Source organism: Callorhinus ursinus, unplaced genomic scaffold (assembly GCF_003265705.2).
Source record: "Callorhinus ursinus isolate GAN/ISIS: 27379988/994484 unplaced genomic scaffold, GSC_fseal_2.0 scaffold6, whole genome shotgun sequence".
Taxonomy (NCBI): Eukaryota; Metazoa; Chordata; class Mammalia; order Carnivora; family Otariidae; genus Callorhinus; species Callorhinus ursinus.
The window spans coordinates 5706905-5733746 of NW_027397068.1; the positions used below are offsets into that span (position 1 = coordinate 5706905).

At 37.4% G+C, this 26842-nt stretch overlaps 1 protein-coding gene across 4 annotated transcripts in view; it reads right to left on the reverse strand.

Annotated features, from left to right (window-relative positions):
• Window positions 1-26842, reverse strand: part of UBE3D (ubiquitin protein ligase E3D) — a 153983-nt gene that overhangs the window by 90524 nt on the left and 36617 nt on the right. For 3 of the 4 annotated variants that reach the window (XR_012378489.1, XM_073893564.1, XM_073893565.1), the window contains exons 7-9: window positions 23412-23481; window positions 22308-22416; window positions 19155-19318 (exon numbers count right to left, since the gene is read on the reverse strand). Coding sequence is in view for 3 of the 4 variants with exons in the window: in XM_073893564.1 (XP_073749665.1) it covers window positions 19155-19318; window positions 22308-22416; window positions 23412-23481 (343 nt within the window). In the remaining variant the exon portion in view is untranslated. Of the gene's footprint in view, window positions 1-16972; window positions 17137-19154; window positions 19319-22307; window positions 22417-23411; window positions 23482-26842 lie in introns of those variants that run through there. The other variant, XM_073893566.1, reaches the window with a different exon arrangement.

Consider the following 26842-nt stretch of genomic DNA (forward strand, 5'->3'; position numbering starts at 1 on the left):
ACCTTATTTGAACCCAAAGACACTTCTATTCAGAAAACTCAACTATGCCTGAATAACTTTTCAGAGTTAACTTGAACAACCTAGCACATAAAATGTCAACTGTGACTTCCAACCTCCCCCTTTCGGCCTTATCGATTTAGAAACAAACTCCGTGATAAAATTAGTAAGGTTAAGTCACTTCACCAGTAGAGGTATCATTATTTTATGTCGCTAAAAGGAGAAAAATGATGGAAATAAGAGATGCTAAGAAAATAAGTTAAAAAAAACCCCAGAAACACACAGGGCTTAGAATAAATTTTTATTTATTTATCTTCATATAATTCCCCAGGATGTCAGGAATAGTTTATGAGCCATGTACAACAGAAGAAAAAATTTTTAGGTCTGTTAATGAAGACCTTACCCATGTAACAATATTTATAAACAAAGAGATCCATTTCCATATCAATCCCTTTCTTATAGAAATATTAAAAAAAAATAAGGACATTGGATGAAATGGAAAGCTTAGACTCCTATGGGTAATTATACATTTTTTTTAAAGATTTTATTTATTTGACAGAGAGAAAGAGAGAGCACAAGCAGGGGAGCAGCAGAGGGAGAGGGAGAAGCAGACACCCTGCTGAGCAAGGAGCCTGATGCAGGGCTTGATCCCAGGACCCTGGGATCATGATCTGAGCCAAAGGCAGACACCTAACCAAAGGCAGACTGAGCCACCCAGGCGCCCCTAATTATGCACTCTTAAACACAATGAACTATATGTGATCTGCACAGATGAATGAATATTTGAGAAACTGTGGAATTCCATTCTGATTGGACATGACAGAAGATGTGTCAGGCATAGGACAAGGCAGGGCTAAAGTGGTTAAATCAGAGCTAGGCTGTAGAAGAACTCAAAAATGATCCAAGGAGATGAAGATTTTGGGTAGGCAGAAGGAAGCAAGGGAGTGATGTGATTGGGGATCGCTAGGCTGGCTTCAGAATGTAGGCTGGATTAGAGAGTTCTGGCAGGCTCAAGAGATGCACATAACCTCCACAAGAAGAGTATTGAACACGTGAACTAGGCTGGCAACAATACTAAAGAGAAAAAGAATAGATATGAAGAGATTTTGAAAGAACACTGGACATTGACCTCCTAACTGGTTGGAAGTAGGGTAATTGGGAAACAATTAAGGGCCAACTTCAGGATCTGAGCCTGGTGACTAGGAGAATCAAGATGTCACTGATAGATACAAATGGGAGGAAAACATATGTTCACCAGGAACGTTAATGAATTTCTTCTACCTCGCACATATTGAATTTGAGTAGCCAGTGGGATATCTGGCAGAGATAACCTAGAAATAAGATGAAGATATAAACAAAGAACTTAGAGAAAGTTAGGTCTGAAAATGTAGAGTTGAAAGTTTTTACTCAATAGAAATTAGACTTTCTACCATGAGAGCAGATGAGCTTTAGCAAAAGGGAAAAAGAAGTCGGGGATACAGTTGTCAGGCTATAGGAAAAGCAGAGATGGTAAGAGAGGAAGGGAAGAGGTCAAAACAAAGGAAAGGGAGGATGTCAAAGAAGCCAGAAGAAAACCAGGAGAATGCCAGGGCAAAGATGTCCAAGAAGAAATGGTGAATAAGGATGAATGTGCAGGACTGAGAGAAAGCAAACGATTTTGCTTACCAGGTGACCATTTGAGATCTTTGGATCATCACTTCAGTGAATAATTGAAGTAAAAGCATAGGTGGACTTGTTAGAAAGAAGATCTCCTTAAACATGATACAAAAGCAAAAGCCTGCCAATTCTGATTTTAATTTTGATAGGATCAAATTATGATAGGATCCTAATTTTGATAGGATCAAATATTTCACAAGACATTATAAACCAAGTTTAAAAGTAAGCTACAGGCTGGAAAAAAATATTTCCAACAGATAAAGGACTACTATGATTCACAATCTGTAAGAAATCCTAATACCAAACACAGGCACGCGCACACATACACACACACAAACACAAACACACACTCACACAAATTTAAGTAGGCAAAATAACATGAACACGCTATTCACAAAAGAGAAAACTCAAATGGCTGGTAAACATAAACATAGATGTTCAACCACTAAGGAAAACACTCATTTATAAAAGATGCAGTTCTATCAGACTGACCAAAATTAGTAAACCTGATGGTATTAAACATTGGAATAGGTATGAGGAGAAGGGTAAAAGTGCCAAAGAGAATAGCCCCTAGGAGAACAACTAGACAATATCTATTAAAATTTAAAACATCAGTAGTAAGGGCCACTCCCACTCTCTAATAAAAAAGAACCAGAGCTCCTTGGTTGGCAGAGTCTAGGGCTGGTGCAGGGAAAAATAGGAGTCTGGGGCATTCTGCAGTATCGGAAGTAAAAGGGTGATCAAAAATTAAAAGTATGGGGGCATGTCAAAGGGACCCAGGAGCCAACCTAAAAGAGCTCCCAAAGGCCAAAACTGGAACAATTTGAACAAAATAAATTAATAACAAACATATAATGTGATGTTGGATTATAACCCAAGGTAGAAAATAAATACACGAGTCCATCAGATAAAAATAATTGAATAAATAAACAGAAGAAACAAATCTTCCTTATGTGAAAATTCCAAATAACATATATAGATAACACCCCTCTTCTAGGAGATGCGATTTAACTTCCTCCCTCCTCTTTAAGTGTGGGCTGGACTCAGTGACTTGATTCCTCCAGACAACAAAATATGGAAAAGAAAAAACAGTCACTTCACAGTGAAAAAACTGGCGAACACCACCTTAGCTAAGAGATCACGGTGTGCATCACCAGTGATGGCTGTGGATACCCTGTACTCCTGGTATGTGACGGTATTCTTTCCCAAACCCATCGTCTCAGTCTAACCAGGAGGAAAATATCAGATAAACCCAAATTAAAAGACATTCTAGAAAATGCCTAACTAGTCCTTCTGAAAAAAACTGTCCAAGACCAGAGGAGACAAAGAAGACACAATGAATGAATGCAATGTAACACCATGGACTGGCTCCTGGAGCAAAAAGGAACATGAGTAGAAGACCTGGTGAAGTCCCAGTAAAGCTTGGGATTTAGTTAATATGAATGTGCCAAAGTTGGTTTCTTAGTTTTGAAAAAGGTGCCAGGGTGATGTAAGATAACATGAGGCAAACCTGGAACTGTGTGAAGGGTACATACACAGAAGCCATCTGTACTATCTTTGTGACTCTTCTATAAATCTAAAACTACCCCAAATAAAATGTTTATTTAAAAAATGTAAAATAAATATATCCCAGGAGCAGCAACTCCCCTTCTTCCCATCCACTTTAAACAAGTCCTTGCAGAACTGCACGGGGAGGCGTGTACAAGGGTCTTCACTGCAGAATTGTTAGAATCAGAGAAAAAAATGTAAAAAACTGTAACAGAATGGCACAAGAAACCATGGACTATCTACATTATGGAACAGCAGAGAGCTGTGAAAAATGAGACAGATCTATATGTATTGAGAAGATACAATGCCGAGTGAGAACAGAGACTGTGGGAGGGTACTACAATATATGATGAGAAAAAGGAAAAGATACACAGAATATAACACACAAAACATTTCTACAGACACTCTTGGGGCATTTATATACATATGTCTAGGTTGAGATAAAGAGTGGTTACAGGGGTGACTTCTAGAGGGGAAACTGGAACTCGAGGTGGCCAAGGGGATTTGAGCTTTATTCCATGATGCTGAAGTTACTTTTGAGGAGAATGCCTTTATCATTTACCTGGGGAATTATGAGTGACTAATTTTTTTAAGGTAAGGAGATCATTTTCCTCTAACACAGTAGAGAAAATGGCTAGAGTAAGGTTCTTGGGAGTTGCTATGATGCAGTAATATAGTGGGCATCCCCTGGAGACTGGCAGTATTGCAGGAGGCCCTGGGCCTGAAGCCCTGCCTAAGTCCCTGAGACAAGCACTTACTCTCATAGGTGTTACAATAGCAGCCAGCCTTAACAATGGAGAGACCAATGACATAATGTTCAATGTATCTTGTTTCCAATAGAGGCTTAAGTACCTTGGAGGGCTCATGCAGCCATCTGGATAAAAAAAAAAAAAAAATTCCCCAAGTGCTACTGAAACTGACTTCTTCCCTCTACTCAGTTGGCCTTTGAATCCAAGGTTCATTTTTCACTCTCAATGACTAGAATAAAAGCAGAATCAACCAGGACCATTGCAGTTGCTTTAGATGACAAATGTCAAACTGAAATTCTGGCAGATATGGAAGATTAAGTACCTTTTCTTTGATACTCATTATCCCACATTAAGCCAATAAATTTCCTTATAAAGCGGCATTACAAAAATCCTATGAACCAACAATCTTGAAGAAAATTTAACTCAGAGCATATATTTAAATAAGTGCTTAGAGCTCCATTTAAAGTACTAGTTTTCCTTAATATATTTAAAAGAGGTTATTTCCCATCAGTAATCCGATATTTTTAAAACAACATTTGAGAAGCTTTAGCTATACAATTAAAAGTAAATGTCTCCTCTACTATAGCTACATTTCAGTAGCTGAGAAGCCAAGGCCCTTTTCCAACTCTCAGTCTTCATTCAAACAGGCGACACAGATTCTGTAGTCCATCATTTTAATAACACAAAAATAACACAATACCCTTTGCATCGAGACAATAGAGCTTGACCCTTGCTGACCCCAACCATGTTTTCTCTGTGCTGATACTCAGCTCAGTGATACACTGGACCAAGTCACACTATAAATTCACAACCACAAACCTCAACAGGCAATGAATGACGCCTACCAATCCCACACATCTCTAGTCATCTCACTCACCTCCTCTCCAAATGACCGTTTGAATCTTCTCCATTCTCCTCAAACTTCCAACTGTCCACTACACCCACCCCTTTTCCTCTTATGCCTCTTCCCCCATCACTCCTACTTTATAGATAAAATAGAAGCCACCACAGGCCGAGACTCTCATTGTCCCCAAACCTAGTATGCAAACCTGTTCCATCCACTCCAATTCTGATCTTCCCTCCTGTTACAGAAAGGGAATTATCCCTGCTCCTAAGGCTAGTTGTTAACACCTCAGCTGGAGAAACCAGCCCCTCCTGTCCTGTCGGAATCAACCACCACTTCTTTCTCATGTGTAATCAACCTCTTCTCTTCCTCTCAACAGGATCCTTGTTGTTGGCTTTTTTTTTTTTAAGATTTTATTTATTTATCTGAGAGAGAGAGAGAGAGCACATGAGAGGGGGGAGGGTCAGAGGGAGAAGCAGACTCCCCGCCGAGCAGGGAGCCCGATGCAGGACTCGATCCCGGGACTCCAGGATCATGACCTGAGCTGAAGGCAGTCGCTTAACCAACTGAGCCACCCAGGTGCCCTGTTGTTGGCTTTTAAATAGGCTCAAGAGGGTCTAACCCACCTGCCTAACTTCGGTGAGCTCCCCATCCCCTTCCTATTGCTCCTTCCCCTCAGGGCCAAACTTCTTCAAACGGTTGTCCACACTTGTCTCTGTCACATCCCCTGCCACTCACTGCTCACCCATTCCAATCCAGCTCCCAGCACTGTCACCTGACAAAACAGTCCCTGCTAAGGTCACTGATGGCTGTGTCAGTCTAAACCAAATACACGTTTTACGTTCAACATCTGATCTGACTCCTCAGCAATCTGACCTCTTCCTTCTCCTTCAAGTACTTTGTTCTTCCCTCAGCTTCTATGAAACAGCACTCTGTTGCTTTCCTCCTACCTCTCCTGCTGCTCCGTTCCTCTAGCTCCTTTCAAGGCTCACCCTCCTTTTTCTGGCCCATAAAAGTGGGCCATTCTTTACAGCTCAGTCCTTCCATTCTCTCTTCCTAAACAATCCCACCCATCCTTGGCTTCAATTATGACCACTATGAAGATGACTCACAAATTTAAAAACACAGCCCAAACCTTTCATCTGAACTCCAAGTCTATATATTTGGAGGTTCATTTTTCACTCTCAATGACTAGAATAAAAGCAGAATCAACCAGGACCATTGCATTTGCTATTTCCTCTTGAATGACTCAAATAGTAACTCAAATTCAACACGTATAAAACCTCATGATCTTCTCCCAAAACTTGATCTTCTTCCAATGTTATCTATCCCAATAAATAGTGGTTTGGTTCCAAAATCCAATCAATCACAAACACTGCAATATTACTATAGTATCTCTCAACTCTATCTCAGCTGCCATCGTCCACTATAGTCATTTCTCTTGGGCTTCTGCAATAGCCTCCTATCTGATCTACCATATTCAACTGTTCCCTGGTTGGCAGCCAGAATAATCTTTCTGAAGCATACGTTAAACCATCTCACCCTTCTCTCTGGACAAAACATTCAAAAGATTCTTATTGTTTTTAGGATAAACACAAACACAAGCTCTTTAAAATGCCTCCAAGATCCTGAGTTGGTCTGGCTCCTCCTACCCTGTCCCCGTATCTCACTCTCTCCAGTGTAGCCACCTTGGTCTTCTTCCCATCTCTTGCCCTCACTATGCTCTCTCCCACCACAGGTCCTTTTGTACTGCTTTCTTATGGGCAAGCCCAGAGCCTCTTCACATAGTTGGCTTGTTCTCATCTTTCAGACAGCAGTCAAGCATCAGTTCTTCCTGGAATCCTATCCTCACCTGGCTTGTCTATGATTTGCTCGCTTAGCATTATATAGCTCTTTTTCATAGCACTGATTATCTATTTGTCTTTCCCACTAGACTCTACTAAGGTCTATGATGCCTTAGCTCAGTTTTCTATTTCCCGTACCTAGCACTGTAGTATGAATTTAATATCTGTTGAATGAATGAATAAATGACCATCTTTAACACCTGACATTAAATTTTGTTTAATGGGTTCTTGAAATTCTGTCTCTCCTGTCTGGTACCACTGTAAATGCCTTCTTCCCTTTACATCTAAATTACCTAAAACAGCCCTGAAAGATGTACCTGATTTACCCTATTACGTAAAGCTGACAGGATGCTGGGGCAACATCTTCTTATGGGCAATCAAAATGGTAATAGGAAAGGGGACCAAGTGGGAAAAAAAGAGACTGCACAAGGAAAAGGAAGCTTGAAACCATTCCATTTGAGGCTATTAAGCTTGGAGAAGAGAAAATCTAGGACTGAATTTCAGATTATCTGAATATTAGAGGAGTTGTCATATTCAAGAATCAACAGATTGATTTTTGGTAGCTCTGGATCAGAGTTTCTGGGAAATAGATCTCAGCTCAGTAAGAGGAAGACCATTCAGTCAATTAGAACTATCTCAATGTTGTCAATCTTGTTAAAGTAGGGACTTTGCCGTGACCCAGTGAATTCAAGCCCAGTCTGGTGAAATGCACAGCAAAGAGAACAGTGGTTCTCAAACATTTTTGTATCAGCTCTGGAACCCTTTCTTCAAACAAAAGCTTTTGATGAGACCCTCGGAGGCCACACAGATAAATGGGAGCATCTCTACGGGCAGATGACTGCCACCCTCCACTTCCCACTCAACCCCTCTGCGAGTCACCTGCCACTGTATCAGTGGCAGCCTATTGGAGCTCCCTACATGAAAACATGCATGCTTTCAGGGCGCTGGGGTGGCTCAGTCAGCTGAGTGTCTGCCTTTGGCTTAGGTCATGATCTCACGGTCCTGAGATCGGGCCCTGCATCAGGCTCCCTGATGAACGAGAAGCCTGCTTCTCCCTCTCTCTCTCCCTCTGCCCCTCCCCGCTGCGTGTGCACTTTCTCTCTCTCTCAAAAAATAAAGTCTTAAAAAAAAAAAAAAGAAAGAAAAGAAAAAACATGCATGCTTTCCCTGCCCAGCCCTCTGCAACTTTTACTGGGGTAGGGGTGGAGTGCAGGAAACTACTTCTTAACTCTTTTCAATTTTCTTTGATTCAGCTAATGAATATGATTTTCTATGAAAACCCTTTTAGCATGTATGTAGATTTTGCTCTTTTCAAAGAATTTTTCTTTGTACATGTTGCCTTTACTATAAACTCCTTTATGGCAATAATCTTTGGTTTCCTGCTCTGGAATCACATATAATACCAAGTATAGTAGGAGGTAATAAAAAAAGAGGAAAGAAAAACCCAAACCCTTCTGACGTGAAAACTGAAGACAACTACTTCAGGTTGGATTCATAAAAATACCTAACACATGATAAGAAAACACAGGAAAGTGAAGTAACAATTTCATACACACATTCTCCTTCCTGCTTTAGCCAATCCCAGGTCCCTCGCCCTTTCTACTCCCACAGTTCATGATTACACTTATCTCACATTCTTGAATCAAAAGAGGGAAACCAGATTCTTTCCAGAAAGCGATTCCAAGAGATGCATTGCTGTCCACAGGTAAAACCTGCTTTGACTAGCATCTCGAGGGAAAAACCTCACTTGTATTATATGTCACTGTCTTATTTCCTATATCTTCTTTAATGATTATAAATTCATAGATAAGAATTCCAAATAAAGTAAGTTTGAATTTAGGCCACTGTACATACACAGTGTAATTTTTTCAATTACAGATTAAGGAAGCATGTGCTCAACTTGCTTTGTAATGAAGAACAATTTCCAGATGGGTACGTCTAGGTGATAATATGGTAGTAGCAGACAAATGTGTGAAAAGTACTTTCCGAAGAAGCATTTATCTTTTCCCAGAGGTATTTGATAACTTTCCTGTATTTTTAGATTAATTTCCTTTCAATGGATTCCTGTTCTAGGAAGCTAAGGCACTGACTTCTGAAAAAAATCATATTTGTATCCTTAAATTCTGATCTAAAGATCAGATATGAACATACTATAAATCAGAAGTTTCCACTGCTGATGTTACATATTAAGATGCATAAATATTTACTGAATATAGTATAGTAAGTAGTGTATTTTGGGGAGTAATCAAAATGCTGACACATTCTAAACTACCAAAGGAATTGTTCTTGAGGAAGAATATACATTTATAGTGACATTTTCAGATCTCCTAAAATTTTATGGTGAAGGACTACATGATATAATGAAAAAGAAGTGAATTTGGAATCAGGACAACCTGGCTCAAATTCTGGCTCTATCACCAACTAACAAAGTGACTATTTCTCTAACTAACCTTCAGTTTCCTCACTTATAAAATATAAGACTTGGACATTCATACCTGAAGTCTAAATTAATCCTATTCTGCAAAAGGAATGCCCCTAATTAAAGTACATTGACAATGTCAGCCTGTGACTTCTATGTGGGCACATAGAAGGCTCTTTAAATGGTGTAATAAAGTGCTCTTTAGGGGTTGGTGACACTTACAAATTCATTCATCGCTTGCTCGTTCATTCTAGCATAGTAGTCACACACTATCCAAATGAATTCATGTGAAGTGTTTTAGTAAGTTATATAATTATTAAATTAACAGGTCTGAGATATTCTGCTGGATATAAAATTAGCATAAATTAACATTTGGTGTATGTTTTCATCAATCAAAAAGGACAAATTCCTCTAAATCTCCTCAAAATCACCTAAGTTTATCTTAGGCAATGACAGTGCCTGATACATCAGGTAGGGCACCTCAATTAAGCAAACTTTAGCAATGATTTTATGAGTACACAGGCATCAAAGTAAAAATAAATGGAACTGCATTTAACTTAAAAGATTCTGTGCATCAAAAGACACAATCAACAGATGCAATCAAAAAACGCAATCTATGGAATGAGAAAAAATATTTGCAGGTCATGTCTAATAAAGAGTTAATATCAGAATATATTAACTCCTACAATTCAACAACAACAAAAAACCAAACCAAATAACCTGATTTAAAAATGGGCAAAGAACTCTGGAAAACAGTATGGAGGTTCCTCAAAAAGTTAAAAATAGAGCTACTACCCTACAACCCAGCAACTGCACTATTAGTTACATACCCCAAAGATACAAATGTAGTGATCCAAAGGGGCACCTGCACCGCAATGTTTATAGCAGCAATGTCCACAATCGCCAAAATATGGAAAGACGTCCATCGACAGATGAATGGATAAAGAAGATGTGGTGTGTGTGTATATATATATACACACACACACACATATATACACACACACACATATATATATACAATGAAATACTACTCAGCCATCAAAAAAAAAATATGAAATCTTGCCATATGCAATGACGTGGATGGAACTAGAGGGTGCTAAGCGAAAGAAGTCTATCAGAGAAAGACAATTATCATATGATTTCACTCATATGTGGAATTTAAGAAACAAAATAGAGAAGCAAAGATTCCGGAAGGGAGAGAAAACTAAAACAAGATGGAATTAGGAGGGAGACAAACCATAAGAGACTCGTAATCATAGGAAACAAACTAAGGCTTGCTGGAGGGGGATCGGGGGAGGGATGGGGTAATGGGATGATGGACCTTAGGGAGGGCACATCATGTAATGAGCACTGGGTATTATAAGAGACTGATGAATCACTGAACTCTCCCTCTGAAACTAAAAATACACTGTATGTTAATTGAATTTAAATAAAAAAATTTTTAATTAAAAAAAAAACGGGCAAAGAACTTGAACAGACATTTCTCCAAAGAAGATATACAAATGGCCAACAAGTGTATGAAAGATGCTCAATATCACTAATCAGAGAAATGCAAATCAAAACCACAATAAGATACCACCGCCCACCCATTAGGATGGCTACTATTAAAAAAATAGAGAATAGGAGCACCTGGCTGGCTCAGTCTGTGGAACGTGCAAATCTTAATCTCGGGGTTGTGAGTTTGAGCCCCACATTAGACACAGAGATTACTTAAAAATAAAATCCTTAAGGGGCGCCTGAGTGGTTCAGTTGGTTAAGCATCTAACTTCAGCTCGGGTCATGATCTCAGGGTCCTGGGATCGAGTCCCCCATCAGGCACTGTGCTCAGCGGGGAGTCTGCTTCTCCCTCTTCCTCTGCCTTTCCCCCTCCACCTGCTCATGTGCTCTCTTTCTCTCATAAATAAGTAAATGAAATCTTTAAAAAAATAAACTAAAAATCCTTAAAAAAAAACAGAAAATAGTAAGTGTTGGTGAGAATGTGGAGAAATTAGAACTCTTAGTGGGAATGTAAAATGCTGCAACTACCATGGAAAACAGTATGGAGGTTCCTCAAAAAATTAAAACTACAACTACCATTTGATCCAGTAATCACACTTCTGGGTATATATCCAAAGGAACTGAAAGCAGGATCTCAGAGATATTAGCATGCCCAAGTTCAAAGCAACACTATTCATAATACACAAGAAACAACCCAAATGTCCATTGAGGGATGAATGGATAAACAAAAAGTGTTATTCACACACACAAAATGGAATAGCACTCAGCCTTAAAAAGAGAGGCAATCTTCTTATATGCTACAACATAGATGAAGAATCCTAAGGACATTATGCTAAGTGAAATAAACCAGTTAAAAAAAGACAAATATTCCATGATTCCACTTATATGAAGTATCTAAAGTAGTCAGTGTTATGAACTGAATTGTGTTCCCCAAAAATTCTTATGTTGCATATGAATAGTTAGGGCTCTAATCCCCAAAGTTACTATATTTGGAGACAGGGCCTTTCAAAAAGTACTTAGTTAAATGAGGTCATAAGAACAGGGCTCTAATGAGATAGAACTGCTGTCCTCATCAGAAGAGGAAGAGAATCAAGATCTTCTCCTTATCTCTACCCCTTCCCTATCTACCTCTCTCTTTGCTCTCACAAAAAGAAGGGAACATGTGAGGACACAGGGAGATGGTGGCTGTCTGTAAGCCAGAAAGAGAGGCCTCATCAGAAACCAATCTTGATGGCACCTTGATGCTGGACTTCCAAACTCCAGAACTTTTAAGAAAATAAGTTTCTGGTTCTAAAGTCATCCAGTCTTTGGCATTTTGTTATGACAGGCCTGGCAGACTAATATAGTCAAGTTCATAAAAACAGAAAATAGAATGGTGGTTACCAGGGGCTGGGAGAAGGGGGGAAAGGTAAAGAGTTTCAGTTGCAGAATGTAAAAGTTCTGGTGAACTCTTTCACAACATATATGTGAATATACTTAACATCACTCAACTGTATACTTAAAAATGGTTAAGATAGTAAATTTTATCCCATGTGGTTTTTACCCAATTAAAAAAATTAAGCAGAATTTCAATTTTCCTGCTGAAATAATGGAGAAAAAAGATTTAAAAATACTATTTCACAGGGGCGCCTGGGTGGCTCAGTCGGTTAAGTGACTGCCTTCGGCTCAGGTCATGATCCTGGAGTCCCGGGATCCAGTCCCACATCAGGCTCCCTGCTCAGCAGGGAATCTGCTTCTCCCTCTGACCCTCCCCCCATCATGTGCTCTCTCTCTCTCATTCTCTCTCTCTCAAATAAATAAAATCTTAAAAAAAATACTATTTCGCAAATAAAAACAACTACCAGTATTATTTTATGCATATGAAATGTATATGGGTGTGATTTATGTGTTTCTACTTCATTAGAAAAAGCAATAATGGGGGTGCCTGGGTAGAACAGTCGGTGAAGCATCCAACTCTTGGTTTCGGCTCAGGTCCTGATCTCAGGGTCGTGAGATCAAGCCCCAAGTCAGAGCACAGAGCCCGCTTAAGTTTCTCTCTCTTAAAAATAAATAAATCTTTTTTTAAAAAAAGGCAGTAATGATGACTGTCTTAAGGCAAAACAATACTTCTTTTTTAGAACAATATTTACCAATACAGAGCCAACAAAGAAAAACCTAGTTTGCTAAATATAATCCCTAAATTCACTAAAACTAAGGGTGAATATAACATATCATCATTTCCTCCTTCCATATATTTGGCCAGAAAATGCTTCTACTAATTGTGGAACACAGAACAGTTCTCAGTTTAAATTCTCCAGATTTTTTAATCACATATTTTATCTTTTGAAAAGCTACTACCAGTAGCTACTACCAGTACTGCCAGTACTCAGACTCATTTAACTTAAACAATGAAGAGAATTCAATTCAGCTTTTTTAAAAACCCACTTATTGGGGCGCCTGGGTGGCTCAGTCCTTACATGTCTGCCTTTGGCTCGGGTCATGATCCCAGGGTCCTGGGATTGAGCCCCGCATCGGGCTCCCTGCTCAGCAGGAAGCCTGCTTCTCCCTCTCCCACTCCCCCTGCTTGTGTTCCGTCTCTCACTGTGTCTCTGTCAAATAAATAAAATCTTTAAAAAAAAAAAAAAAACCACTTATTTACACTTAGTGATTACATTCCTATAAGTTCTCTTAAATACGTCAGAACAAAGGACTTGAAACCTATAAAATTCTTCATCATTTATTACAAATAAATCTATTTTTCATGTTTCCCTAAGAGAAAATGAGAGAAATATAACAATAAACGTTATATTTGTACTTATCCTGTTTACTCTAAGTTAACATGTGGGATTATAGAGGTTCAATGAGCTCATGCTGCAGTAAAATTTCTCTTATTTGCTGGCCTAAATAAAATTTCAAGAACATTGTGGGTTGTGACACCGAGAGGGAAAGGCAGACACAGCTTGATTTCAAGAGATAGACTAGGACAGGGGTTTTCAACTTTGGCACTACTGACATTTGGGCTGGGTAATTCTTTGTTATAGAGACTCTCTGAGGCATTGTAGGATATTTAAGAGTATCCTGGGCTTTACCTACTAGAGTCCAGCAGCCCCTCAAGTCGTGACAACCAAAAATGACCCAGACATGGCCAAATGTCCCCTAAGGGGCAAAATTACCCCCAGTCTAGAGAATATGAGGCCGTGGGTGAATTGATGAATTAGCACAATTAAACTGCAGACTTTAACTTAGGGTCCAAAGCTACAAAGTTAACATTTAGGATCTAAACTCTGATATGCAAACTAAACAAGTAAGTTGTAGGATAACTGTGGGCAGTGGGGAGGGGGATTAAAAAAAACAATAGACTTCAAAATATTAAGAGACGTGTGCCTATTGCTAGAAAGAAAGAACATTCTAAATATATACCTGCCACTTTTTGTGTGTGTGCTCAACCAGTTACATTTGCTATTTTCCTCTTTTAGACTGCCATCTGGCAATCCACACTTCCACTAAAAAAAAAAAAAAAAAAAAAATTAAAATTGCAGCCGATTGGACTAAAATAGTTAATGTACCACCCCACGTGCCAAAAATATGCCAGGGAGTCTACAGTTTACTCAGTAATGCCCCCAAAGAAAGAAACTAATGTCTCTTAAAAGACAATGTCCTTAAAGACAAAAGCAAATAACTCGCAGGATGCTTACCCAGTTTATGAAGTTCCTTTACTACCTTTGGGGGATACAGAGTCAACCAGTAGTAGGAGAAAAAGCAAAACAAAAGATGATATACAACAGGCCAAGTGAACTCATCAAACTCATTTATTACGTCCCCAAGACATGACATACAAAATTAAAAAAAAAAGTCTACTAATCAAATACAGCAGAACACAACTGACTATAGTCATTTCCAGCGTCACAGGGATTTGTTAGGAATGAGTGAAATAATGAGACAGTACACTGAATCCTTGTCACTCTCCTCAAGAGAGGCAGTGTAAAGATCCTTCACAATAATGAATATAAGTTCACCACTGTAACTGAAATCTACTACCAATTCCTTTTCCTTAGCACCCAAAAGCTCTCAAAAGACAAACTGGCCCATCCACACTGGTATATCCTTTGAGTTCTCTTTCACAAATCCGTAAAGGCAGACTATGGCAACAAGAACCTACAGTTACCCATAGATGAACAGTAATGATCAAATATAAAGATGAGCAGAAAACTATGAACCATTCATTTAACAAATGTTTTGTCAAATGTGACCATAATTGTATGTATTAAACACTTCTACAAGAACTCATCTAGGGGCGACTGGGTGGCTCAGTCGGTTGAATGTCTGCCTTCAACTCAGGTCATGATCCCAGGGTCCTGGGATCAAGCCCCGCATCAGGCTCCCTGCTCAGAGGGGAGTCTGCTTCTCCCTCTGCCACTCCCCCTGTTTGTGTTCTCTTTCTCTCAAATAAATACATTAAAAAAAAAAATCTTAAAAAATAAACAACTCATCCAGATGTAGTAATGAGCAAGATAGACAAGGTCCTGATTCACTGGAGTATACATCTGAAGGCAGGAATTCTAGCAGAAGCATCAAACATTTGGGGAAAGCAACACCATGAAACAAAGTATCAATCACAAAATATCTTTTCAAAGAGAAGAGTTAACACCCAAAGAAAAGAGTTAGTAGAGAAAATAGAAGACTTGAAGTATCACTATTATTCTCAGATATTGAGAGAATACTTCATTTGTAAAATAAGAACAGATATGACATGAGAAAATTCTGAATAAACACTAACATTTAGATATATCTGTATGAAATCTTAGAAAAACAAAGATAAAGAGAAATCCTATAGGTTTTCAGAGAATATCATATAAGACATTATCAGGTATTCAAGGACTGACTACAGTTCAACTTTAAAAGAACTATGAAAGAGCATATTTCATCAAAGCAAACAATGAAACAAAGACTATGAAGTGAAAAACAGCAAAAAAATACATACTATAATACTATTTATAAATACTTTAAAAACATCAAATATTTTCATGGAAGTAGAGATACAATAAAAATATAAAGACATTTATGGCCGTGATACAGGAGTGTAAGAGGTAAGCAAATGGGGTAGGGCTTCTTTAAGAAGAAAGAACCACTATCAGTAGAATCATAAATGATCTCAACATAGAGGAAAGTGCATAAGACAGGGAAAGAAAGAAGAAATGAGAAACTTATTAAGAGTATTTTCTTGTTCTGGTGAAGAGTATGGGTACTAGTTAAATCTAGAAATTGATAATAAAAAAAAGAAGTTTAAGTACATATATTAGAAGTTTCAGGTTAACCACTAAAAATCATCTTGAAATATTTTTTTTTACTTCCAAATCATCAAGAAATGATAGAGAAGACAACCAATGTAAAAGACAATAAAATAAGTTCAACTACATTAATAATCACAGTTAGTGTGGATTAAATTCACTTTTAAAATAGACTGTTGTATTGGAGTTTGTTTTCTTCTAATTCACCTGTTTTTTGTTTATTTGTTTTTTAATGGACCATTTATATTTGCTTTATTCCAACACCCCAATAAGTACCTATATCTTTGGTTAATTCTTTTTTTTTTTTTGCCACTCATAAGGGTTTTTTTTTAATTTAAATTCAATTAATTAACATATAATGTATTATTGGTTTTAGGGGTACAGGTCTGTGATTCATCAATCTTATTTAATATCCAGTGCTCATTACATCACATGCCCTCCTTAATATCCATCACCCAGTTACCCTATCACCCTACCACCTCCTCTCCAGCAACCCTCAGTTTGTTTCCTAAGATTAAGAGTCTCTTATGGTTTGTCTTCCTCTCTGGTTTCATCTTGTTTCATTTTTTCCTCTCTTCCCCTATGATCCTCTGCCTTGTTTCTTAAATTCCACATATCAGTGAGATCATATGATAATTGTCTTTCTCTGGATTCACCTGTTTTTTGTTTTTTGTTTTTAATTTATTTTAAGTAGGCTGCACACAATGTAGGGCTTGAACTCACGACCCTAAGATCAAGAGTTGCATGTTCTACCAACTGAGCCAGCCAGGTGCCCCAGTCATAATGTAGTTTTAAAATATCCACCTACAGAGTTTACAAGGTACATGTTAGCAAGACATATACCTAAGATAAAATAACAAAGGACAGCTGTAAAGAAAGAAATGGAAAAACATTCTCCTTCTCCATGGGGGTTACATTTCAAGACCCCCTAGTGGATGCCTGAAACCCCAGATAGTACCCAACCCTATATATATTATGCTTTTCCCTATCCATACATACCTATGATAAAGTTTAATTTATAAATCAGGCATGGTAAGAGATTAACAATAACTAATAATAAAATAGAACAATTACAATGATATACTGTGATAAAAGCTATGTAAATGTGGTCTCTTTCTCTCTCTCAAAATATCTTCTTGTACTGAACTCACCTTCTTATGATGGTGATGACGTGAAATGACAAAATGCCTATGTGATGAGATGAAGTGAGGCAAGTGATGGAGACACCATGACCTTGCATTAGGCTATGACTGACCTTCTGACCATACGTTAGGAGGAGGATCATCTGCTTGTGGATGCAGGTGACCAAAGGTGACTGAAACCACAGAACATGACACTCCATGTAAGAGGGGACTACTGTCTAACAAATTAGCAATTAAAAAAAAAAAAGGAAAGGAAATATAACAATATTAACATCAGGCAGATTGGAATTAAAGGGAAATAGCATCAAATGGAAGAAGAGCAAAATCTTTCATGGATAAAATATGTAATTAGGCAAAGTGTCACGGCACAAACATTTATGTACCTAAAAACCTAGCTTCAAAATATATAATGCAAAAACTGATATCAAAATCAGAACAAAAAAAACTTTTCTATATTTAACACACCCTTCTCAAAAATGCACATTTCAAAGGAATAAAAAATGTGAAAAGGTTTTAATAAGCTTCACTATATAAGTCTAAATATACAGAAGTACACACACACACACACACACACACACACACACACACACACAAACACACACAAGTAAATAGAGGATACAAGCAACCAACAGCTTAAAACGTGACTGTATTAGGCCACACACACACACCAAAGTCCCCAAAGCATCAAAGCATAAGCCATATTCTCTGATCATACCTCAAAACAACGCAAGGGTAGTCATCTGAGCTGTTTCATTTAGAATGCCAAAAAATGGGCAAAAATCTAAATGGCAGTTTGGGTGAGGCTTCAGGGAAGTAGAATTTATAGAAACTCCAGGTAGGAGTATATATAAACTGGCGATGCTTTTTTACAAAGTAACTTGATATTATCTATCAAAATTTTAAATGTCATACCTTTGCCACAGCAATTCTACTTCTAGAAATCCCTCATAAGAAAAGTACACATAATTACAAACCAAATTTGCGTAACAACACACAGCACAATGCTAATTACAGAAGGAAAACAGTAATAACCCAAGTATCTATCAACAGAAAAACAGTTAAATTATTTATAGTACATCCATTTCATAAAATGCCAAGCACTTATGTGGAAAGAATTTCCAAGACTCTACAGTGTTGCCTTTTTTTTTAAGTGTAAAAAATACACCTGTATCGTTCAAATCATGTTAAGATGAAAAATAAATAGAAATAGAAAAAGGAGTTGAAGAATAGACAACATACTTTTATTTTCAGAGAGGGAAGAATTTTCATATTTTACTTTATGTATGTCTCAACTGTTTGAATATTTATGATTTGTACTGCTTGTATAATCCAAAAAAGAAAAGAGCAATTTTTCAAAATTTCTTATTTACTTCCCCAAAAAGACTGGGATCTTTCTGTTCTTATTACAATTTGATCAAACTCACTGGAGAGTACAAGACAAGTATAAACTTCCAACTGTTCCCTCTGCCAGGAACACTGTTCTCTCAGATAAGGCTCACTCTTTTTCTTCCTTTGAGTTTTCCAGTTAAATATCATCTTATCTGAGAAAACTTCCTTGACTTTTCAATATAAAATGACAACCTCCTACACCCACCCTACTACTCCCCAACTACTTTGCCTTGCTTTATATTTCACTAAAGTAATTTCTACACCTGTGTCTTAGTGTCCCTATCTCTAAAGAGGGTGATAATAGTACCTTACCCTGCAGGGTTGATGTTAGGCTTAAATGAGCCAGAAGCCCTCCGATGAGTGCCTGGCTCTAGTAGGAGCCACATCAGTTCATGATTTTATGACTGTATTGCTGATGGTCTGCCTTCTCCCTATTACAATGACAAGCCCGGGGAAAGAAGGACTGTGTTTTGTTCACCTTTGCATCCTGAATGCCTGGAAAGTGCTTAAAAGTAAATATTCATAGTGTTGATACCTGATTTAGTACTGCAGCCATATGCACAGACAGCTGAGATTACAAGAAAAAGACCAATTATTTTCAGTAAAAGCAAGCTTTCTGCACATTAGCATGAATCATCTGTAATAATTAATCTACTTTAAAGCATAATATTTAGCAATACGACTCCTAGAAGCTTCAAATAGGGAAGTGGTATGGTACCATTTAATTCACTGATTTCTCAACACCAAATGGCAAAAGAAACTAAAACATAATGTGGAATGAGAAAACAAAAGCACAACTTACTTTTCATTCCTGTTTTTGATGCATGGCTGATAGAGGACCTTGACAGCATTCCAGGCAGAACTGGAATCTGCCTTCAAGATATCTTCCAACAGGGGGAATTTTTTGATACTCTTGGAACTTCCCAAAGATTCAATCACCAAGCTGTCTGAGTTTAAAAGCCACAGCTAAAGATACAGAGAGAAAAGTCCAAGTATAAGGATATTATCATCACCCTGTCCGTATCTCATACCACCACTAAAAAACAAAACACAAACAAAACTATAAAAATACCAGAAAAAAAAGAAGAAACCTGTATATAATTTTTAAGTATGATAAGTCTTTCAAAGTGTAACATCTGGTAGAGCCAATGAGATCATAAAGTTAAAAAAAAAAAAGACAACCAACTAGGAGAAAATAGTTAATATGTAGATAACAAAGTTATTATCTGTAATATACAGAGCTCCCAGGAATCAATAAGGGGGCAAAAACAGCCCAAAAGAAATAAAGGCAAAGAATATGAACAGAATTAACAGAAGAAGTAAGTGATAAACATATGTAAAAATGTTAATATAATAATAAGAAAATGTAAAAATCATGTGCCACCCTTTTTCACGTATCAGATTGGCAAGTACAAAAAGATAACAGGGACACCTGGGTGGCTCAGTCGGTTAAGCATCTGCCTTCAGCTCAGGTCATGATCCCAGGGTCCTGGGACTGAGTTCTGCATCGGGCTCCTTGGTCAGTAGGGAGCCTGCTTCTCTCTCTGCCTGCCACTCCCTGTTTGTGCACTCTCTCTCTCTCTCTGACAAATAAATAAAATCTTAAAAAAGAAAAATTAAAAAAGATAATAGCATCCAGTTCAGTAGAGGGGGCTGGTCTGCTGGTGGAAGAGGGTTTCGGGATTTGGATGCACGCTATTCACTGAGGGGCTCAGCTGGAGTCTGGCTTCAGCCTCATCCCATGGGGAGCTCTGACGCAAGAATGGTACCTACAGAGTCTGTCCCACCTTGAGACAGGAGGCCCCTGCTTTCTGTACCCGAGGGTCAAATCACTGGCAGTAGACTGACCAGGGCAAGGGTGGGGAAGAGGTAACTTTCCGAACAAGGTGGCACCTGTCATGTAAGGGCATGTCTCAGCAGCTGGGAACTGGGTGCACCAGCCTGAGTAAGGAGGGTCTGGGTAGGGCACCAAGAATGTCTAACTATATGGGATAAGTGAGTACAAGTTTTCTGGAGGGTGATAACTATCGGTTTAAAAAACACAACTTCTAATAGTGTCTTAGATTAGAAAGGTCTATTTCCAAAGAAGTACTAAAAATACACAAAAGATTATTTTCATTGCAGCATTGTCTTTAACAGCCACACTGGATTTCTAGTCACTCAAGACCCTGGTCTAGATTTAAACTCACAAGAAACAATCCTTATGCTATACTGTTGAGTGAAGGAAACATGAAGAAGAAAAATGCTTGTTATGTGACTCGGGTATGTTTCACGAACAGAAAAGCAGAATGTGAGCGTATGAACACAGAGTTGTATATAGAGAGGGAGAAGATGCTGAAGTGCACATACCACACTGTTAGTAATGTTTACCTTCAAATACTGTGATATAGCAAGACAAGGAGTGAAGACAAGATGGGGGAATACCATTTCTTTTACATTCTTCCTGTTGTCTGAATGTTTCAAGAATGTATTACTTTTACAACAAAGTTTCTTTGAATTTATTTTTTAAAAGATTTTATTTATTTATTTGACAGAGAGAGAGAGAGTGAGCACAAGGGAGAGCACATGCAGGGTGAGGGGGAGAGGGAGAAACAGGCCCAAAGTGGGGCTCGATCCCAGGACCCTGGGATCATGGCCTGAGCCGAAGGTAGATGCTTAACTGACTGAGCCACCCAGGCGCCCCTGAATTTAAATATATATTAGCAGTAAGTTTTAGGTTTTCAGGTGTTTCCTATTCCTGAGTTTTAACCTGAAAAACCTTACAGTAAAAGAAAATTAAAACTGATTTCAGACTATGACTATGAGGCACACTCAGTATTAACTTCAGTCCAGAAGTATGTTAGCTTTGGTAGAAATGATCTGGAATCAGAGAAGCACGGGGTCCCCATAAAGGATGGCCAACTACAAAGCCACACTTAACAACAACCATAACTCTCTCCCTCCTTCGAGCTACCATATTTTAGATGCAGGGGACGATTCTGCTAACCGCACGGCCTCTTATCCAAAACTTGCCACTACTTCTCAAATATCAATGTGTTAAAATCAGGACCTCGAAGAGGTATCTGCACCCCCGTGTTCACTACAGCACTATTTACAATAGCTAAGATACAGAAACTATCTAAATGTCCGTCACCAGATGAATGGATAAAGCAAATGTGGTGCATACACATATGGAATATTATTTTTTTTAAAAAGAAGGAAACCTTGTAATATGCAACAATGCAGATGAACTTTGAGGACAGTATGCCAAGTGAAATAAGCCAGACACAGAAGGACAGTACTGCCTGATGCCACCTTCCATAAGGAATATAAAATAGTCTAATTCATAGAAGCAGAGAATAAAATGGTAGTTGCCAGGGGCTAGGGAGGGAGAAATGAGGAGTTGCTCACTAAAGGGCACAGAGTTTTAGTTAGGCAAGATGAATAAGTTCTAGAGATCTCCACGTAATACTGTGCCTATAATTAACAATATTGTTATCATGCACTTAAAAATCTAAAAAAAAAAATCTATGAAGAGGGTAGGTCTCACGTTAAGCATTCTTACCACATACACACATACACAAAAATAGGAGCAACAGAACATATTTTAAACAGAAGAGTATCAAGAGGGAAAAATAGGGAAAAATCAATAGGGGAAAAAAGTGACAGAAACAGAATTAAGTTAGTGACCAAGAAAAGCCTATTAACAACTTGGAGTGAAAAACTTTATTTTGTGGTGTGAGCAGGAATCAGGTTTTATTTCTCTATATCCCCAGTACCTAGCACATAGAGGCACTTGATCTTTTATTATTAAATTAAGGGAGTTTGATTTGTGAATTAAACTGATATATGAATTCAATTTTTGATCATTTATTTTCTAGACCTGAGAATTAAAGAAAAGAGAATGGCAAGACTAAAGAATTTCTGAGACCCTGGATTACCGAGCTACAGAAAGCTGGGAGAAGTCACTTCTTACCAAGATGTACACTTTGCCATCATGACCTTGAATAGTGAATCTAAAAGTGCTTCTAGCAGAGGAGAGTTCCACCAGACACTGGGCGATCACGTTCTGTACAAACTGAGACCTGTTTGAACAGAAATCAATTTTCACAATGTGCCTTTCATAATAACTCTAACTGGCAAGAGGAGCCAAAAATACCCACAGGGTACCTAGAAGGCAGAGGTGTGTGCAGCCAGACTTTTCTATATGCTACCCATTCCTTCACAGACTGTGCTAATGTGGATTTTAATATATTTTAATGTATTTGTGTTTGCTCCAGTCTTCTTATAACCTATTCTCCAATCCTTAACACACTTCCCACCCTAAACCTAACTATTCCCCTTGACTGAATGAAAAAATACTGTGTTAGTCAAGTCAATATTCCATTTGTGCTGTAGCACATTAAACAGTGAGTAAGTTAAAAAAGAAGGCGAGATATTTCCTCCCAAACATTAGACAGTATTAAATACAATGTCTTCCATGTACATCCCCTCAAAGAGTCAGAGCTGAGGCACAGAATCAAAGTATTTACAGAAGGATAAATTTTAAGGTTATATTCAGATCGCCATAATTTTTAGATATCCATAAATAAACTGAAAGACATACTATAGTTAACTTCTGTTTGCAAACTAAAAAGATTCAAAGAGAGAAAACGCTAATGGATTTAGTGGCTAAGTAACTTTTTTTTTTTTTTTTAAACACAGGAGTCATTTGAAAACTGACTCATGTTCAAATTTTAGATAAATCAAATTAATTCCAGAAATAATTATTCAAAAACCTATTGATGATTAAGTTATAAGACCTTGATTATCTGACAAATAGAAGCACAAAAAACTTTCAGATTTAGAAGATTTATATGATGAGCACATTTACTTATGCCACTATGTAATAAACAAACCATAAATGAATCCTCAAGTCTTTTATATGTGTGGTTTGGTTCAACTGTCTAAGCCTTTTTCAAAAGTTTTTATTTTTCTTTTCCAAATAAAGAAAGGTATAAATAAAAATGAATTCCCAAATAATCAATTGTACCTATCATTCTCCACATTTTACAGAATAAACTTAATTTGCTACTTGTACCTTGGTACGATGGAAAAATTTCTTTCAGACGGCTGAATAATTATCTCTGTTATAAAAAACTTGGTGGTTTCTAGAAACAAAAATAAGAAAATTTAAAATCTCCCTGTTGCACTAACATTTTTATGGTGGGCATGTTGGTCCTAATTACAACATCCCAAACTAAATATTTCATACACATACTGGTAAAATTCACATTCAGTAAAAATTTTCCCAAAATGACTTAGTGTAAGATACCAATGCATTGATGACTACAAGGAGAGTATCCTGAGACTTGGGAGGGCCTGGTGTTTTAAAAGACACGCCCCAAGTGGATATTGGCACAACGACACTCTGTTCACACGCATGAAAAATCAGCCACATTACAGCCACAGCCCACTTACGCAGAAACTTGTCATTTGATTCCCCATTTCTATAGTCTAAAACCTAGGAGTCACTGGAAAAGGCTTTTGAATCATGGTGTCCCAAAGCCCATGCAAAGATGCTGTAAACCTCTTATTAGTATTTCCCAGAATCTCACCGAGTCTATTAATGTACAATTCCCAACAAATCTGGTTATCTAATTACTTAGTTTACAGAAACATTTAAACAGTAAACTAAATATCTTACAGAAATGAATATAAACATAACCATTCTGAGTTTTTTAAGAAATCCATGAAAAATATTTTTCACTAGTAATGAAGGAAATACAAATTAAAAGATATTCTTTAGCATCAAATAAATATTTGTGAATGACAAAACGCAGCAATGAAGAATATATGGAGAAATGGTATACTTGTTCACATATTGCTTTCAGAACTGCAAATGATACATTTCTGGAAAGCCACTTGATGAAGACCTTAAAAATATTCTGATGCCAATCATTAAACACCTAAGAATTTATCTCAAAGAAATATTCATGTCTATAAAAATTTATCTACAAATATGCTATTAAACTGAAAACAAATTGTCTAAAAATTGAGAATGGCTGGGCTAAACAATTACACATTTAGGCAAGAGAATTCCATGCAATAATTAAGAATGGTGTGCCAAACAATTGTGAATTAAGATGGAAAGTTATTCTCAGTACATTTTCTGAAAATGTTTTCAATTGCTCAACACACAAAAAAAGGCAGAAAAAAAATCAATAGACAGTTTAACAGAGTATTATACATCTAGAGCCATGGTGATGAAGTTATCTATTTCCCCTTTAAGTTCAATTTTTCATTTTACTATTTTGAAATCCTGTTACTAGATGCAGAATTGAACCTTTTAACATTATGAAGTGATCCTTTTTATCCCAGCTGCTGTTAAACTATAATTTGATTCTACTATTTTAATCCTACAAGGTATCATTATTACTGCTTTATGCAGTTAGCATCCACTTAATATCTCCCACGTATTTACCGCTGTCTTTACCAACCCTTCTTGAACTTAGACCCTCTATCTGGGATCATTTTCTTCTATTCTCTACAGGTAGAATTCTATTCTTCCACAAGTATAATTTCTTTTAATAAAAAACCAAACCACTAGAAATGAATTATTCTAGTTTTTGTCAGAAAATATCTTTGTCTTGATTCTTTCATATAGAACATTTTCACCATATAAAATCCTAGGTTAAGTTTTTAACCTTTGTGCACACTGACACTATCATTCCATTGTCTTCAAACTTCCATTATTATTGCTCCTTTGAAAGTGATCTGTCATTTTTCTTAGTTTTTAAGATTTTTCTGGTTTTTGTTTGTTTTGCAGTATCATTCTGTATGTCTCGCTATAAACTTATTTATCTTACTTGGGTCTCATTTAATTAGAATTCATTGGACCTCCTCAATCTGTTGCTTACTGTTTTCCATCACTTTTGTAAAATCCTTAGCAATTATCTCTTCAAATATTGCCATGCTCCCTTATATTTCTTTTCCTTCGAGAAGTCTGACTAAACATATGTTAGAGTATGGAGGTTCTTCAAAAGTTAAAAACAGAACTACCCTATGATTCAGCAATTGCACTACCAGGTATTTACCCAAAGAATAAAAAAAAAAATACTAATTCAAAGTGATACATACACCCTGATGTTTATAGCAGCATTATCAACAATAGCCAAATTATGGAAAGAGCCCAAATGTCCACTGACTGATGAATGGCGGTGTGTATACACACACACACACACACACACACACACACTAGACTATTACTCAGCCATAAAAAGAATAAAATCTTGCCATCCACAGAATGAAATCTTGCCATTCACAACAATGTGGATGGAACTAGAGAGTATTATACTAAGTGAAGTAAGTCAAAGACAAATACCTTATGATTTCACTCATGTATGAATTTAAGTAACAAAGCAAATGGGGGCACCTGGGTGGCTCAGTTAAGCATCAGATCTCGATTTTGGCTCAGGTCATGATCTCAGGATTGTGAGATCAAGCCCTGAATCTGACTCGGCGCTGGGTGTGGAGCCTGCCTAAGATTCTCTTCCTCTCCCTCTACCCTTCCCCACCCCAACCCCACTCTCTCTCTCTCTTAAAAAAACAAACAGAGAAGAAAAAAGAGAGAGGAAAACCAAGAAACAGACTCTTAACTACAGAGAACAAATTGACGGTTATCAGAGGGGAGATGGGTGGGGGGATGGGTTAAATAGGTAAGGGGATTACCGACCACACTTATTGAATGAGCACCAGGTGTTGTGTGTAAGTGCTGAATCACTAAACTGTACACTTGAAACTAATATTACAGTATATGTTAACTGGAATTCAAATAAAAACTAAAAAAACAAAAAGCATATGTTAGATCTTCTCGGTGTATGTTTTACGTCTCACTCCTATATTTTTTGCCTTCTTGTCTCTCTGTGCTAGATTACAGATTTTTCTTCTCATCTATCTTCTATTCATTAATTCTTTCTCCAAGTTATACCTAATTTGCCATTAAATCACCGACTAAATTCTAAATTTCCGTTACATATTTTTTAGAAATTCTACTGTAGATCTTTTCCAAATATGCTTGCTCTTGTTTCCTTTGCATTTTGATATTCAAACCTGTCTCTTATATTGTTCAATAAACGAAAGCACGATTGTTCTAGTTTACATCTGACAATTCTAATAACAGAAGTCTGTTTCTGTTGTTTCTGTTTTTGTTAGTTCTTGTTGAAGGAAGTCTAGTTTACTTGTGTGCTTATTTGTCTTTGGTTGTATGGGGAACACTGTACTTGACAAATTATTTGTGGGAGTGTGAGTTTTACAATGAAGGTATTTTACTCCAGAGGTGATTTACATTTGATTTTACCAGGCATATGGGTGTTATAGCTAGTCCAAGACAGACTACCAAGTTTAAGACTTGAAATTCCCTAGGTGCCAAAGGATTGATACCTATCTGTAATTCCACATTCACAGTAAGGGTATGGCTCTTTCGGGTCCCAAATTTTTGTGCAGAGTCGTCTGCTAGGTTCCCTTTTTGTG